Source organism: Mixophyes fleayi, chromosome 1, assembly GCF_038048845.1.
Source record: "Mixophyes fleayi isolate aMixFle1 chromosome 1, aMixFle1.hap1, whole genome shotgun sequence".
In the NCBI taxonomy this organism is placed as follows: Eukaryota; Metazoa; Chordata; class Amphibia; order Anura; family Limnodynastidae; genus Mixophyes; species Mixophyes fleayi.
Genome location: NC_134402.1, coordinates 236,042,656 through 236,058,996, shown reverse-complemented (window position 1 = coordinate 236,058,996; position 16,341 = coordinate 236,042,656). Strand labels below are relative to the sequence as shown.

Here is a 16,341-nt window from a genome sequence, read left to right as displayed (position 1 = left end):
TCACAGCTCTCATGGGATGGCAGAAGGGGGTGTAGGGGATGTCAAAGTACAGACTGAGCTCAGAAGGGCATCGATGACATAACACATTTCCTAAGTTTTTTTTATCCATCCTTAGTGACTGCTGCTGTATGTTAGTACTAATGTTACTGAGTAAAGGAATGCAGAAAAAAAACCTCTGCTACAATGTTGTACCCTATTCCTTATGCTATTTGGTGAATAGTTGCACGATTTACCAATTTGAAGAAAGTAAGAGGTGGCAGGGAGCAATTCAAAAAGTAAAGTTTATTTTCCTTCACCTACTTCTTGTTCTACGTTATTACTTTTTCTTACCTTCTATAAAAGTTGGGAACATCTAATCTGGAGATTCAGGGAGGTATTACACAAACAGAGGCAGGGGCAAGCTAACTACTTCAGCCTATATGAATATATTTTGAAAATGTGTAGGATAAACAGAAAGATTGGCAGGAGTATGCACAGAGCCCTGTGTACCTCAAACTGTCCCTGCAAATCACATCTTACTGGCAGTTCTGCTAGTTCTAAACTTTGAATTGTTGGAAAAACAAAAAACAATACGCTCTCCATTGTACACATTGCACACTATTGTACACATTGCACACTATTACTCCATTAGCAGTAGCTCGTGGTGTCACAGTCAATCATCAGTATTCCCAACACCACAGACAGCAGAGAGCGAACCACTGTGGGATGGACTTTAGCCTGTGTCATGAGACTCCCATTGCTGGTTATACAGTCTTTTCACTATTCGGAGTTTCCTGTTCCTACTCAGGCTGTACACAAATACCGAGGGAGTGGCTAGTACCAGTGCACACAGTGAAGCCGGTCTCCTGTGTCTGTGGAATAATGACTGGCCCACTCTACATTATGGTCACGGACTACAATAAGCAGTATTAGGACGGCTTTTACTCTGCTACCGCATGTTACTGGTCGTCTTATTGTTTCCCCTGAGCCCAATCCTCTCATGTTCAACTGATTTTCAAAGTAGCATCAAGAAGTGTTTTGGGTGATAAAGTGCTGACATATTTAAGGACATGGCTGAGCCTGAAGTCTCCGAGGACGCAGCGCAGGATGAGGACCGTCTGATTCAGGAAGGTGACCTGGACCCTAACTCCGACCGGTGTAATAGTCTGAGGAAGCTCAGACAGTACCGGTTATACAAGAAACGGTGGTTCTACCTTGTGGTGGTTTGTTTTATCAACTGCTCTAATGCAATGGTAGGTTATATTGGGGTGCTTTAAATAGTGCACATCAGGGCTACTTTAGGGAAGTGTTTATAGCTCGTGCCTTTTGGTCATCATAATATTTTACCAGCAGATGACTACAGTCACTAGTAGCTACAGTTACAGTTGTCATTGATTTAAGAATATTATGTATATACTAACAGTAAAATAATAAAGTGTGTAGTCAGTTTTCTGAAATAAACAGTTTGTGAATATTTCTAAATTGATCATGAATTATAGTTTATGTTATTCTATATATCAGTCGTAGATTGCTGTGATAAACTTTTATTCACTTAATTCTCATGTGGAAATACAAGTAAACAAGCTTTTGTCTTTGTTGCAACTGTCAGACGCCATTTAAAACCATATATTTTGTTATTTTACAAAACAAAGTTTCTCGGGGGAGGGAGGGATTCAGTTAGATGCCAGGTGCCATGTTGTATCTCCAGAATAGTCTGCAGAGACACATTGGGGCATATTCAATTGTTGGCAGAAATGACGAAAATCTTACGGTAATGGTGTGCATAAATACCGTTATTAAGGCAGTTTTCATGCTGGATTTCAGCTCGCGGCTCAGGGAGCTGCGAGCTGAAATCCAGCTTATTATTACCGTAATAACAGTAATAGTTTTAACGCCACGGGGATATTCAACAATTGAATATGCCCCATTGTGACAGAGTTTTTTTTTCAAATCTCCACTCATTTTCCCTCGCGTCCCATAGAGATGAGCGAAGATTCTCTAATGAAATGAATGATTATGTACGTATTGTCCGGCAATGTGCGCAGCCAGAGATGTCCGTCAGCACCTCTCTGCTAATTGAATTCCCCCCTTCTTGTAATACATGAAGTGGCTACAAAACATAAAACTGATAGTTTTTAGCATAGGGAACCATCATTACTTATGAGATTTAAATAAAAGTAATGGGAAAACAGGGATGGGATCTCTTATCTAGAATGTTTTAGACCAGTGATAGGTAACCTGATACACTAGAGCCGTAACTTAGAATTCTAGCGCCCTGGCAGAGAAAGACAAATTCCGTCACCTTAGCCCTCAATTTTAACCAAATTAACCTAAAATATTCCTAAACTGTGCCCCCCTTCAGCATTGCACCCTGGGCGGTTGCCCCTGTCGCACAGCCCTAGTTACGGCCCTGTGATACACTGTATTATCCTTATAGGGTCCTCTGGATAAGGGTTTTTTTCTGTCAATCAGAGCAGCCCAAGTAGTGCTCATCATAGTAACTGTAGAAGTAGGGAGGTCTAAGATTATGTCTGTGTAAATGACATCATAAGGAAAAATCATTTATTTGCCTTTTTCAATGTATGGTTTTTCTGAACTTTCTGCACAACAGGTTTCTGGATAATTGATCTTATTTCTCACTGCCTGAGGTGAATAAAGTGCAATCCATTTATGAGTGTTACTTGTAAATAGGGTATATTTTTTCATTTAATGTGTTACATTTTTTAAAGTCATTACAGTTATTATAATATTAAACAGTAAAGAAATTACTCTATATTTATGTATATAGTTAAAACTGAGCTAGCTAGTTCCCAGTGAATTCTAGTATTTGCTGTTGAATGTCTGTATCTGAATTCTATATGGCAGGAGTTATTTCCTATGAAATTGTTAGGGGCATATTCAATAGGATTCCAGTCCGTGGTAACGCGCGTTACCGCGGAAAGTGCGCACTATTGCCGGTAATACAGTACTGCAATAACGCAGATTTTCGTACGCAACCCTATGGGCTGCAAACGAAAATCCACGTTATTGCGGTACCGTGGATTAAGTTCGCGGCCCGTTCCGGCAAGATCCCGCGGACCGGAATCGTAATTGAATATGCCCCTTATTGTGATAGTCATTAATAATTAAATCAACATTTAGTTTCATTTCTTCTTCAGAGATTAGCATTTAAAGAATTTAGCCTATATCATGTTTTAACATTACTATGGTAAGTTTCATCTTCCTTTTTTAAAAAATGCTTGAAAAGCAGATTTTATTTCTTAATTGTTATTTTCACTTCCGCAAAACATATCGGCTCTTAGTTTATGTTAAATCTGTAGAAATGAGAGTTCTTATTGTTTGGAATCTTTGCTTCTATGGGCTAACAGGATTTTCTGGTGCATTTGCTCAAGTTGACTTTCTAACATAAAGGACATTCAAAATGTATTACCAATAACAAATAAAAAAATCATTGTAAGTGCATCACCTATAACCTAAAACTTGTAAGCTCCCCAGTAAATCACCCTTGCTTTTACGATCACAAATTTATTGAAAAAAAGAAACGAATAAAGGCTTCCATTAGACAGGAATATTGCAATAGAATAAAAGGATCATTTTCAAACAGCAAAAGTGGAAAATGCAAATGCACTTGTGACATCATGTGCCTACTTTTAGGCAATTGCACTTAGATTTACAGGGAAGTGCTTGTGGTCCAAGGTGGTACATCTGCAATTTGGAATGAGATAGTGAATACGGATGTGGATATGGCATACTGGTTGTGGTACAGGAGAATGGAGATGATAAATCCGACATAGCTGTCAGCGACGGGAATAACGATGGCTATCAGCCCTACAATAAAAAAATGACTACTTACCATGAAATAGACATGACATTTTCCGAACCTTTAAATGACCGTGAACTGTAACATCCGAATGGCCTAAACAGGTATAGTGCAAAATGGCGTCATAGTTAAGGAGTGAAAAAATGTTGTGGTATCACATTGTTTGCACTATCGTTTCTAGTAGGTGTTAAAAGTTAATATATATGCTATGCAAAAAAAATATAGTGCTATGGATTGATTGTTTCAGGGCTAGTGGCACTATAGCAAGGAAAAGTACCCCGGGGTCCCACCCCTTGCAATGGTGACAACAAACCCTGGGCCGAAACTATCAGGGCTCATGCCACAAGCATGATGCGCAGCGTGTGGGTAGTTATTACATTTAAAGTGATAATAAAGCATCATGATGTAGGAATTTCCCAGTTTAAATATAGATCCGCTGCTCTCTTTTGGTCATTGGCAATGGAGCCAGAAATGAGCAGGGTGACTGGCATATTTTGGGTTTTTTTTATCTCAAACTCCAGAAGAGGCCTCCCTGCACACCTGGAATTGGTGAGAAATAAAATGGGATGTATGTTTATTTCTTATTAATGTATTTTTACTAGAGAAGTTTACTGACCCCCGTGTTTTGGTTTTGGTTTTGGATCTGGATTACCTTAGAGTTTTGGTTTTGGTTTTGCCAAAACCGCCCTTACGTGTTTTGGTTGTGCTTTTGGTTTTGGATCTGTATTTTTCTTTTTTTAGAAAAATAGCTAAAATGTTACTGTTTTTTTGATCCTACATTAATATTAACCTCACTAACACTAATTTCAAGTCATTTGCAGTCAATTTTGACTACCTCACAGGTCACAATATTATTTTCATACACTTTCAAACAAAGATTGCAGCAGTTCTTTCCAGTGAAAAGAAAAAGGCCATTCTCGTGCCTGGGCATAAGACCAAAAATCCACCTCTTATGTGTGGAATTATTTTTACACAAATCCTGACAACAGTTGTCTAGCCATTTGTAGCGTTTTTAAAGCCACACTCAGTAGAGGTAGGGACCTTAACCATCTAGGATTCTCATCCATGTTACGGCATTTGAAGCGAGTTCATGGAAAGCTGTTGGGAAAATCAGAAACTTATGTTAAAAAAACAAGCAGTCCAGCATCATCTACCTCCCTTCTCTCATCTAGATCCCAGCACCTGCAATCTACATCCCCAACACCTTCATCATCAATATCCTCAAGTGATGGGAGTTAGTCCTGCATCCATGTTGCTAAGGCTAGATGACTCCTCCACCAGGGCCATCTTTTCCATTGGGCACGATGGGCAGGTGCCCGGAGGCCCCATGGGCAAGGGGGCCCCATAGGCAGGGCTCTTAATTAGAATAAATAATCCTGCAAAAGAAAAAACCTGCAAAAAAACCTTCAAGGGTCACTGAGCAAGTACCTCTATCTATCTCTATATATCTATATCTATATCTGTATCTCTATACATATATATATATATATATATATATATATATATATATATATATATATATATATATATATATGTAGGGGCCCCGGTGCACTGCTTTGCCCGGGGGCCCATAATGTTGTTAAGATGGCCCTGTCCTCCACTAACCATGATTCCTCTGAAGAATTATTGAGCGTTAGTCCCGCTGCTGCTGGTGGTGGATCTTCAACCCAGAAGAATACTACTAATAGTTTACAACAATTGACCGTTAAACAATCCTTCGCTAGAGAAAGAAAGCAAGAAAGCTGTCACCCAGTCGCAAAGCGGATCACAGACGCCATGGGGACTATTCTAGTATTAGATCTGCGTCCAATGTCCACTATTAATGCAGCTGGTTTTAGACGGTTACTTGAGGTCTTCTGTCCATCAGGACACCATTTTACTACAAAAGCTATTCCTCACCCCTGCAAGAAAGTTTGTAAAAATTTAATTATTAGGCTACAAAATGCCATTCTACCCACTATACACTTAACCACAGATATGTGGACAAGCGGAACTGGGCAAACTAAAGATTATAAGACTGACAGCCACTGGGTTGGTGATTCGCCTTCACCAGCAGGAACAGCAGCAGCATGTACCCAAGTACGTCACATTTTTCAGAAGTAGGCTACTCTGTGTATCAACAGCTTCACTAAGAGGCATACAGCTGACAATCTGTTACAAAAAGTAAGGGATGTCATTGCAACATTGCTAATCCTGCTTGGACTCTCCTGAGGATATGTGATTTCTGATAACGACACCAATATTGTTAGAGCATTATAGCGGGTGGGGGGGGGGGGGGGGGAATTCCATCACATTTCTTGTTTTGCTCACACAATCAACTTGGTGTTACAGAACTTTTAAAAAATGACAATGACATGTAGGAAAGCATGTAGAAGAATGCAGCAGCTGCAAGAATACTAGAATTTGAGGGGAATGTACTTTAGTCCAGCAAAGTATTCACCTGTGAAGAGAGTGCAGACACGTTTAGCTTGAGTCATGTGATTGCCCTAATTAGACTTTTTGAGAAGCAGCTAGAGAAATTGAAGGATATAACTATAACTATATATAACTGTATATTAGACCTTACACTTAGTAGTGCAAATTAAGAAAAAAGCCTGCAAGGACTTGTATATTTGTATTTCAGCAATGATCAAAATAGCAATGGAGTTCTTGTCTTTGGGTGTATAGAACACGCTACACTTATTGCTGCAAATTCTAACAAAAAGCCTGCAAGGACTTGGATATTTTATTTCAGCAATGAGAAATTCAGCAATGGAGCTTTGTGCTTTGTCACTCTATCCTACCCTTTCTGTATCCCTCTCTCAAATGGCGCTAGATCGCCGTGGAGGGCGGTATTTATTGTTTCCAAAACTTCCGAGATCCGACGACGTCACAATGACGTTTCGGCTCGGTACTTGGATCTCCTAAGTTCGGTCGGGTTCAGTTTTCAAGAAACCGAGCCCGCCCATCTCCAATTTTTACACTGTTTTTCCAATGTGTCTGGGTTTTTTCACTCAGCGCTTTGGCAAGATTTAGTACAGGATGCAGCGGGCCCTGGATGCTTTTATTATTCTACAAGTGCCAGCATGCCCAACCACTTTAAAGTGTCCAGAAATTGCTGGGACCACAAGTCCACCAGCTTCATAATGCTTTTTTTAATCATAATTTATTACCACGTACACACTATACCAGGGGTGTGGAATGACCCCTAGTGCTTTCAGCATGGGGCTAATTTTCTTAGGAAGAGTATTACATTTTTTTGTGAGCCTGCTGCCCCTAGGGAATTCAGAACCGTGTTGATTGGCTTAGGAATGATTGTCACTATTGGCGGCGGACCCCTCGCTGCAAGTTTCCCTGTTATAGTGTCACCAGCCCTGGCTGACATAGCCTAGTGCTCGTATTGGCATTTTCGGGAGCACCCCATGCTTTTCATCACTAATTTTGCTGATACCACCTAGGCTAGCGAAGCAGGTGCAAAATATATGCCTCCTAACAGGAGTATCTGATCCTGCTTCCACCCCTACATTTGCCCTTACTGTACTTGGGATACGCTACCCTGGATCTTTCCTTCCCCTGTTCCAACTCTAAGTGTAGAGTACGCGACAGAGAGATACGTTAACACTTACTAGTAAACATATCATCATAATAATCATTTATTTATTTATATAGCGCCAGTAATTCCACAGCGCTGTACAGAGATCTTACATCAGTTCCTGCCCCATTGGAGCTTTACAATCTAAATTCTCTAAAACACACAGACAGACTAGGGTCAATATGATAGCAGCCAATTAACCTACTAGTATGTTTTTGGAGTGTGGGAGGAAACTGGAGCACCCGGAGGAAACCCACGCAAACACGGGGAGAACATACAAACTCCACACAGATGGTCGGGAATCAAACTCATGACCCCAGTGCTGTGAGGCAGAAGTGCTAACCACTATGCATATGTCCAACTCTACATCAGCCCAATTGTATAACTTTTGTGGTAATATTTTGCACTTGTGCTCATTTCAGCTTACAAATGCAAGGGATATGAATACTTTTAAAAATGTAATAATTTCTGCTTTTCATTTTTAGTAATTTTGGGAAAGGTTTTGAAACATTTTCACTTGACATAATGATCAATACTTTGTGGATCAGTGACAATGATTTCTACTTCAATCTATTTTAAACTCAGAATTTGCATCAAGTAGGCACACTTACAAGAAGCATTTACAACGTCTATGTGGTAAATGTATTAAACTGCGGTTTTTGCAAGTGGCCGATATTTGGCGACTCTGCACAGCAAATTTGACAGAGCAATGTCTTTAAAGGCAAAACTTGCCTTTAAAAGTCTATGGGGCGTATTCAATTGTTCCGAGATCCCGCTGCGTAAAAACTACTACCGTTATTACGGTAGTAGCTAGCTGGATTTCAGCTCACGGCTCAGGGAGCTCGAGCTGAAATCCAGCGAGAAAATTACCGTAGTAACGGTTTTTACCGTTACTATGGTAATAGTGCGCGGACCGCGGGATTTTTGGCGTTTCCGCCGACAATTGAATACGCCCGTATGACTTTTATGAAGTTCTAAACAGTATACCAGGGGTTGGCAACCTTTGTCTATCAGAGTGCCGGCTAAAATCTAGTGAAGCCCAGGTGTGCCAGTTGGGTGTGATATATAGCTGGGAAGGGGCGGCTACAAATTGCCCGGGCCTGCTTGGTGGCCCGAGTCCCCACTGGAGACTGGGTGTGATAGATATATATATAGTTATATATACATACATACATACAGGGCTGCCTAGAGAAATTCATGGCCCCAGTACAGGAACTTCATGTGTCCCCCTTTATAGTCAAGCATGGCAAAAAAAAATGTTGTGCCGCCGCGGAGCAACATTTTTTTTTACCATGCAAGTGGTCGTACAATTGGGGGCGTGGCAGTGCATCATTGGGGGCGTGTCTAGCAGGTGAAAAGCACCAGGCCACCCTCTTAAAGAAAAATGCATTACTCACACATGCCCCCTTGCTCAGCAGCTTTGCTCACATATGTCCCCTCTGCCCACATGCTTTAATCACACTTGCCCCCCCATCTGCCCAGCACCTTTAGTCACACATGCCCCCTCTCCAGCACACCTTCTTACCTTATTCTCCACTGCACAGCATGGGAAGATATCCAGCAGCCCACCGAGTACCATGTGACCACTGCAGTCACATGACCTGGAATCTGAAGTTACCTGAGCTGAAGGGCATTTGGCTACTACCGATCCCCCCTGCACTCAATAAAAAAAAAAAAAAAAGTACTTTTAAAATAAAAAATTTATTTTCAAAGATAGGTCTCCAGTGGGGACTCGGGCCACCAAGCAGGCCCGGGCAATTTGTAGCCGCCCCTTCCCAGCTATATATATATATATATACATATATCACTTTATGAGGCTAATATCATATTAACAGTAAGGGACCAGCAAAAAAACGTTATGCCGCACAGTAGTGCCCCAGTTCACATCATACCTCATAATTGTGTCCCCAATTCATCTTATGCCTCATAGTTGTGCCCACAATTCATACTTTGCCACAGTTGCCCCCAGAAACACATAGTATGCCACAGTTGCCCCCAGAAATACATAGCATGCCACAGTTGCCCCCAGAAAAACATAGTATGCCACAGTTGCCCCGATAAATTTATAGTATGCCATAGTTGCCCCCATAAATTTATAGTATGCCACAGTTGCCCCATAAATATATAGCATGCCACAGTTGCCCCATAAATTTATAGCATGCCACATTTGCCCCCATAAATATATAGCATGCCACAGTTGCCCCCATAAATATATAGCATGCCACAGTTGCCCCCATAAATATATAGCATGCCACAGTTGTCCCCATAAATATATAGCATGTCACAGTTGCCCCCATAAATATATAGTATGCCACAGTTGCCCCCCCCACAAATATAAAGTATGCCAAGTATATGTGCCCCTCAATTTGCTGCCCTTACTTACCTTTGTAGACTCATCTTTCTCCAGAAACCTGGGAGCTGCTTCAATAAAACAGCCGGTGATGGGTGAAACGGAGCTTCTGCGCATGCGCAGAAGCTCCGTTTCGGCCATCATCGGCTGCTTTGCTGAAGCAGCTTCAGCGTCGGCGTGCCAGACAAAAGTGGCCAGCGTGCCACGTCTGGCACGCGTGCCGGGGGTTGCCGACCCCTGCAATATACTGTAATTAACATTTTTTCCCTATGAGTTATATTGTTAGGTACAATTACTCTGTATGTTAAACAATGTAATACAAGATTTTTAAATATGTGTTGTGGAGGTTTTGTGAAGGTTTTTTTTTCAATATTACTCCAAGAGACATCTTCACTTTATACACCTTTCTTTCCATGTTTCACATTACAGTTATGGATCAGCTTTGCTCCAGTGGCCGATTTGACTGCCAGCTACTTTAAATGCTCCCTGGACACCGTCAACTATCTTGCTCTTGTATATGTTATTGTATCAATACCAATTGGTTTTGTTGCATCCTGGCTGCTGGACACGCTGGGGTTAAGATATGCTGTAAGTTCATTTTAAAGTATTGTTATTCTGTGCTGTAATTGTTTTATATTTTGACATTTCACAACTCCAAAAATTTGATTTTAGGAGTAATATCTTTACCAGTATTCAGTTCGTTAATGATCCTTTATTACCAGAGATGATAAATATTCTGTTATTTCAAATATTTATAGCTATTAAATAGAAATATACATGATTTTTCTAGGCATAACTTGCATAGCTTGCAATGTCTAGGTAAAACAATTTGGCAATAAATTAAGCTGGCAGAATGGAGAAGTTTAGCATGAATGAAAACCTCAGCTTAAATGATCACTCAACCCAAAAATCTAAATTTTAGGATAGGTTCATTGTAAATAATTATTGTTTATATGACATTGCACTGTAGCTCTGTTAAAAAATAAAGTGTCACCTCTCAACTCCTATTATGGACAGTTGAAGTTCCCAGGCCCCCACAACTTTATGGCTGAGACAACAGTCATTTGTGCTGCTGTAACATCACTCGGACTACACCTGTGTATGAATATATCAGTCCATGCAGTGACTTTCTGAAAAGGAAGTCTACCAGGATGTCACTCACTCTGTGTCTGCACTGTTAGAGAAACGCCTCCATCCTATCATGGTAACATATTACAGAACAGTAAAATAAAATATAATGGACACATTTAACTGAATTTAAACTCTCCAATTATTTCATGTATATTATTCAGTTCAGTAAAACACAACCTTTGATAAATATACATGTCAAATTGTGACTTTACTAAACCCAACAATCAAATGCACTATGTTAATCATTATGATTTACTGGAAGCTCCTTTTACTAAATGTTAATGCTAGTCTGTTGTTGAAAATGTTCTATACCTAGTTTTGTTTGCCCTCCCCTAATATGATGTCACAGCAGATTTTTTTGTGGCTCATCAATGGCTATTCTACTCGCTTAGATTTGCACTGGTACACCTAGATTTCTGGCAAAGTGCATTGGTTTACAAAGTTAGATGGCATTTGAGGAGGAGAAGTTTGCGCCAGAGTTTTTTTTGTTGCATACAGAGTAGGTGCATCGGTGTGCCTAGTGTTGTGTAGCAGTGTAAGAATTAAATTTCTTTTTTTGTGAAACAATACATGTTTACACAGGCCAGATAAATAGGCCTTAATGGGTTATATATATGATATATATGATCATCATCAACATTTACTTATATAGCGCCAGCAAATTCCGTAGCGCTTTTCAATTGGGTAATACAAACACATACACTCTGATGATGATGGGCGCCAAAGCTAGCTACCAGCTTCTGACTGGCTGATTGCAAATTCAACTCTGAAGCTGAAAGTGCTCTCTTCATTGATTTTGCATATATTATAGGAATTTGTAGGTGTATTTTAAAAATATTTTTTTGATAGTTTCATTCGTACATGAGAAGGAATATTATGTCTGCTGTATTATATCATGCTTAATAGCAAATGTGTTTTTCATTATCAAAACAAATGTTAACAAACTTTTTCTTGTGCTTATAGTTTTCACAAAGTTTGCTGCTTCAGTGTTATTAGACCTTTTTGTCAGATGTTGCTGTGGTATACTGAAGAAAAATTACAAGCATTTTATAAGTGTCAGAGGCTTTTATTGACAATTACATTAAGTTTATGCAAAGAGTCAATATTTGCAGAGTTGACCCTTCTTTTTGAAGACCTCTGCAATTCGGCCTGGCATGCTGTCAATCAACTTTGGGCGACATACCGATTGTTGTTCGCCCATTCTTGCCTAATCAATGCTTGGCGTTTGTCAGAATTTGTGGGTTTTTGTTTGCCCACCCGCCTCTTGAGGATTGACCACAAGTTTTCAATGGGATTAAGGTCTGGGGAGTTTCCTGGCCATGGATCACAAATTTTTATATTTTGATCCCCAAGTCACGTAGTTATCACTATTGCCTTATGTCAAGATGCTCCATCATGTTGGAAAAGGCATTGTTCATCACCAAACTGTTCTTGGATGGTTGGGAGAAGTTACTCTTGGAGGATGTTTTGGTACCATTCTTTATTCATGGCTGTGTTCTTAGGCAAAATTGTGAGTGAGCCCACTTCCTTGGCTGAGAAGCAACCCCAAACATGAATGGTCTCAGGATGCATTACTGCTGGCATGACACAGGACTGATGGAAGTGCTCACCTTTCCTTCTCCGGAAAAGCATTATTCCAGATGCCCCAAACAATCTGAAAAGGTATTCATCAGAGAAAATGGCTTTACCCCAGTCCTCAGCAGTCCAATCCCTGTACCTTTTGCAGAATATCAGTCTGTCCCTGATGTTTTTCCTGGAGAGAAGTGGCTTCTTTGCTGGCCTTCTTGACACCAGGCCATTCTCGAAAAGTCTTTGCCTCACTGTGCGTGCAGATGCACTCACACCTGCCTACTGCCATTCCTGAGCAAACTCTGCACTAGTGGGAGTGGGCTCACTCACAATTTTGAACACAGCCATGAATAAAGACTGGTGCCAAAACTTTCTGCAAGAGCAACGTCTCCCAACCATCCAAACGTCTCCCAACCATCCAAGAACAGTTTGGTGACGAACAATGCCTTCTCCAGCATGATGGAGCACCTTGCCGTAAGGCAAAAGTGATAACTAAGTGGCTCGGGAATCAAAACATCAAAATTTTGGCTCCATGGCCAGGAAAGTTCCCAGACCTTAATCCCATTGAAAACTTGTGGTCAATCCTCAAGAGGCGGGTGGACAAATAAAAACCCACAAATTCTAACAAACTCCAAGCATTGATTAGGCAAGAATGGGTGGCCCTCAGTCAGTATGTGGTCCAGAAGTTGATTGACAGCACACCAGGGCAAATTGCAGAGGTCTTCAGAAAAAAGGATCAACACTGCAAATATTGACTCTTTGCATAAACTTAATGTAATTGTCAATAAAAGCCTTTGACACTTATGAAATGCTTGTAATTTTACTTCAGTATACCACAGCAACATCTGGCAGAAAGGTCTAAAAACATTGAAGCAGCAAACTTTGTGAAAACCAATACTTGTGTCATTCTCAAAACTTTTGGCTATGACTGTATTAGTGCAATTGAAATCACAAGTATAGATATAGTATTGCACGCCCCCTTGTGGTGTGTAGCTTTATGCTGATTCTCCACTGTCAAAGCAAAGTTGCATTGAACATATAATAAAGATTCACAGCACAAATTTTCCTTCAAAGCAGCACTACCTTCTAAAGTGATAACATTTTCGCTCACTACTTTAAAATGGCTGCAGAAGGAAGGTGTGAGCAGGCGGAATAATGACAATTAGCAATGTCCATGAATAAAGCTTTTGTTTGGTCCTCCCACTTACTTTATTCCACCCCACAGGACCACACAGTCCTGTCTTTCAGCATTTTTGCTCTATATAATCATACAGTTTAAAGCTCATCATATCTACAGTAGCACATATGTGTGTGTAATTCCAGGGCTGCCTTATTTCCAGGGACAGTCCCCAGGTTTTAAAGATTTGTCTCTGGAATTATCTGTCCCTGGAAATGTCCCTATTTTCCAGTAATGACCAACTTTACAGCAAAATTCAGATATTGAATTCAGTGTTCACTATTTATCCTTAGTTGGGCTTTATAATTTGTAGAAGAACTGTATTTAAAATGCAAATCATTACCATTGGGGTTAGGCTTTTAGTGCACCAGTGTCCAGGTGGGCAGTAATGCTGGAGTTATGCTTAGAAGTACTTGCTCTTCCGTAAAGCATTGAAATTGCTTTAAAATATTGGCAGTAGACATTTAGGGATAAATGATGAACAAGGTTTATGCTTCACTTGCAAGATATTGAAACATGACCCTTAATATTCTATATTTTATTAAGTTAATGCAGCCACTTACCTAACTGTATACATCATTCCATTTTCTTGCAGGTGATTCTCAGTTCTTGGCTGAACATGTTGGGAGCTTTAGTGCGTTGTGCCAGTGCCATCTATTTCATTAATACTGGAAATAGTCACTTGTATTATTTATTTGTGGGACAATGTATTTGTGCTGTGGCACAACCTCTTGTACTCTTTGTACCAGCTAAACTTGCTGCTGTGTGGTTTCCAGAACATCAACGAGCCACAGCAAATATGATTGCTTCGATGTGTAAGTTGTGCATTTATCTTAGAGGGTTTTTAAAGAGTTTGCTATAATGCAGGCAATGTCCTCTCCCTAAATGCAAAAACATATTTTTTATAAAGAAATGCATGCAAACTGTAATTTTTTTGTTTTTATTTTACCCAGCAAATCCATTTGGCATATTTCTAGCAAATATATTGTCGCCAGTAATTGTATCTAAAGCTGAATACATTCCATTATTAGTAAGTATAAGTACTTTTTTTCTTCCCGCTCATTTATTATTATGTGTACACCAAAGATTGCACTTAAACGTTAACCATTTTTTTTATATTTTAATTTAAAGCATGGAGTCTATGGCATTCCTGCAGTACTAGCTTGCTCATTGGCAACTGCAGGAATTACTAAAAGAGCACCTTTGACACCACCGTCAGCCAGTGCACTTAATTCCTCTTCTGAACCCTTCTTTGTTGGTTTAAAGCAGGTAAGTCCTATATACAAGACTTATCCAATACCATTCGGTAGGGCTCTTATTTTTGTTTGAAACTGAAAAGAAAGAGAAACATTTCATGTGAAGTTGGATCAGTCTCTGTGTCTTCAGTCATTAGTTGTAATGTTCATTTGAGCCTGCTCTGAGGGTCTTTGGCACTGCTGCTTTCCGGTCCTTCGACTCTGGACAAGAGGTGGGGTGCCAAACTGCACCGGATAAATAATTAGTTTCCCACAACATGTTGGTCTGGGTGAGGAGAGCTCAGTCACGCAGCTTTCATGTTAAACATAGTAGATGGTGATAACACAATATAGTACTTGATTGGCACAAGCAATTCAAGATTTAGGTCTCATCTCGGTGAATACTTTCTCATTCCACCTGTAAAATAGAGCAGGCTAAAATAAACATTTTTAAACACACTGATAATAAATTATGGGCATTTGATAACTCTAATAACTATAACTCTTGAAAAGAGTCAGTGTAGCTCTTTTGCAGTGTATCAGTTATATTATTTTAATAATAATAATAAAAAGAGACGTTTGGTGGTTGTGCCGAATGACTGGATCATTGCATGTGTCTGGGGAACATAAAATGATTTCAACTAAACCTATTATGTAGCAATAATGGGAAATGCTTGTATGAGCGTGTTGAGCAATTGTACAAATATTCACATGTATGTAAATTGGTTCTTACACTTTGAACTTAGATAATTTAGGAATTATTGGAACGGATATACAATATACAGAGGACATATATATTTCTTCAACGTTTGCCTGCATTATGCCTGTTATATTTAGTAAACTGTATTCCTTATCTTTTAAAGCTTATGAAAAATAAAGCCTACGTTATCCTAATGATTTGCTTTGGAACTGGTCTAGGAATCTTCACAGCCTTTTCCACATTTCTGGAACAAATATTGTGCTTTAGAGACTATCCAAATGTAAGTATGCATGCTATGTTTTAGTGTAAACAGCTACTAACAATTCAATCTCTAGAATATAATATACACATGATGTAAGATGTTGTTGTGTTCACAATAAATTTTTGTAACTAAAAGCAGTGGTTGAAGTGGGCAGTTATACAGTGGTATGCCATACTGCCACTTCTCATAATGCTTTCATTGTAAAACTATAAATATCCTTCACTTACATTTCCACTTCGACCACTGACTAAAAGAGGAACATATTTTAAGTATTCTAAAAAGTCATGCCATAAAGAGTGGTGTATAAATGAATAGACAAATATAAGCAGCATTCCCAGGTCTTTGCTAAAATGCAATAAAATGATTGTAGATACATAAAAAAGAAAATAAAGTATGATGAGAACAAGGATATTCCTCTGCGTAGGTTTGCACCAATGCTCTTTTAAAGATTGTTATGATTTGTATCACATTGTACTTGAGATTCTGATGCCGAGGGATGCACTAGCAATGCTATATAATTCACTGGCTATATTTTTAGGTTTTCTTT

The 16,341-nt window shown here is 39.6% G+C and overlaps 1 protein-coding gene across 1 annotated transcript in view; it reads left to right on the top strand.

Moving 5' to 3' along the window:
• The first annotated feature begins 773 nt into the window (after nucleotides 1-773).
• SLC49A3 (solute carrier family 49 member 3) overlaps nucleotides 774-16,341 on the top strand; it is a 28,870-nt gene continuing 13,302 nt past the window's right edge. Inside the window, exons 1-6 of the mRNA XM_075207997.1 lie at nucleotides 774-1,232; nucleotides 10,150-10,308; nucleotides 14,193-14,412; nucleotides 14,551-14,627; nucleotides 14,729-14,866; nucleotides 15,696-15,812. Of these exons, the coding sequence (XP_075064098.1) occupies nucleotides 1,050-1,232; nucleotides 10,150-10,308; nucleotides 14,193-14,412; nucleotides 14,551-14,627; nucleotides 14,729-14,866; nucleotides 15,696-15,812 (894 nt within the window). The 5' untranslated portion in view covers nucleotides 774-1,049. The remainder of the gene's footprint in view (nucleotides 1,233-10,149; nucleotides 10,309-14,192; nucleotides 14,413-14,550; nucleotides 14,628-14,728; nucleotides 14,867-15,695; nucleotides 15,813-16,341) is intronic.